Genomic DNA, 1,462 nt, shown 5'->3' with positions numbered 1-1,462 from the left:
GTTGGAGCCTTCCTATTCTTTGTTATTTTCAACTCTCACGTAATGAAACAAGGAAATAAACGTGAAATGTAATATGTGTGAGAGAGATAGATAGGGAGGTAAATATGCATATAAGTAAAATCACGAGAGTGAAACACAAAAGCATTAAATGAGTAGTAGTGAACGTAGTCATGGTTAGTTTATGTTCCAACATGCACCCACGTAGAGAGCTACGTATAAATTACTTACCGCATATGCTCATGGTTGTCCATAAATAGATAAGCTTGGCGCCAGGGTTGATCACTTACAAGTTTGGCCAAAAGAACACTCAACCAGCCTCCTAATAATCGAACACACGGAAGCAGCATCCAAGGTCGATCGGCATGGCTCATATAGCTGTTGAGAGAAACAGAAGGAAGTTAATGAATGAACATCTCAAGGTTCTTCGCTCCTTGACTCCTTGCTTCTATATCAAAAGAGTAAGAACATACTTATGAATAATGCACATAGCATCTATATATATTCATTTTTTTGTTCATATTTATGGATAATGATCAATGATGATGTTGCTGCTGTTTTGTTCTGTATTGTATTGTCATGATGTTTGCAAATAAAGGGAGATCAAGCTTCGATAATAGGGGGTGTGATAGAATTCGTCAAGGAATTGCACCAGATTCTACAATCTTTAGAATCGAAGAAGCGGAGAAAGAGCTTAAGCTCTAGTCCTGGACCAAGTCCAAGGTCAACTTTGCAGCTAATAACTCAACGTCCTATTTCTCCTCTTCCATTACCTCAAGACAGTAGTAGTCCCTTTGCTACTGCTGGGTTTCCTGACGATCAGCACAATAGTACTACTGTCGTTCGAGATGATCATCAGCTTGCTGGGGCATCTTGCAACTCTTCGGTCGCGGATGTTGAAGCCAAAATATCGGGTTCAAATGTTATACTCCGGACGGTTTCAAGAAGAATTCCTGGACAAGTCGTTAAGTTAATTGAAATCCTGGAAAAACACTCGTTCGAGATACTTCATCTTAACATTAGTAGCATGGAAGACACTGTCCTACACTCCTTTGTTATTAAGGTACACATGCAAATGATTTCTTCGTTTAGCTTAAATCGATTGCATGCGACGTAGTTGAACAGACATACTTTTTTTTGGTGCTTCTGTAAACAGATTGGCCTTGAATGCAAACTTAGCGTGGAGGAATTAGCTGTGGAAGTTTCAGAAAGCTTCAACTCTACCTCGAAATAGTATACATATATATAGTTAATAAGTGCAAGATCCCTATACATGCATGCATGTATATCTCAAGCTATGTTCGAATATCATTATTCCAATTTGTAAAACTCCTAATATTATTATTAATTAATGGCTGAAAAGCAGCAAGCTATATTTGATATATAAGAATAAGATGTTTCTCGAGAGAAAATTTCAGGGTCGGAATAACTGGATTGTTGAAGGTCAGGCATCATCTAACCTTAA

At 38.0% G+C, this 1,462-nt stretch overlaps 1 protein-coding gene across 1 annotated transcript; it reads left to right on the top strand.

Moving 5' to 3' along the window:
* Positions 1-362: 362 nt before the first annotated feature.
* LOC113345205 (transcription factor MUTE-like) lies at positions 363-1,231 on the top strand. The gene is made up of 3 exons (XM_026589014.1): positions 363-458; positions 596-1,060; positions 1,154-1,231. Exons 1-3 carry the CDS (start codon positions 363-365, stop codon positions 1,229-1,231), a joined length of 639 nt encoding a protein of 212 aa, XP_026444799.1.
* Positions 1,232-1,462: the final 231 nt, after the last annotated feature.

Source organism: Papaver somniferum, unplaced genomic scaffold (genome assembly GCF_003573695.1).
Source record: "Papaver somniferum cultivar HN1 unplaced genomic scaffold, ASM357369v1 unplaced-scaffold_81, whole genome shotgun sequence".
NCBI lineage: Eukaryota > Viridiplantae > Streptophyta > Magnoliopsida > Ranunculales > Papaveraceae > Papaver > Papaver somniferum.
This window is presented reverse-complemented; position numbering and strand designations above follow the sequence as displayed.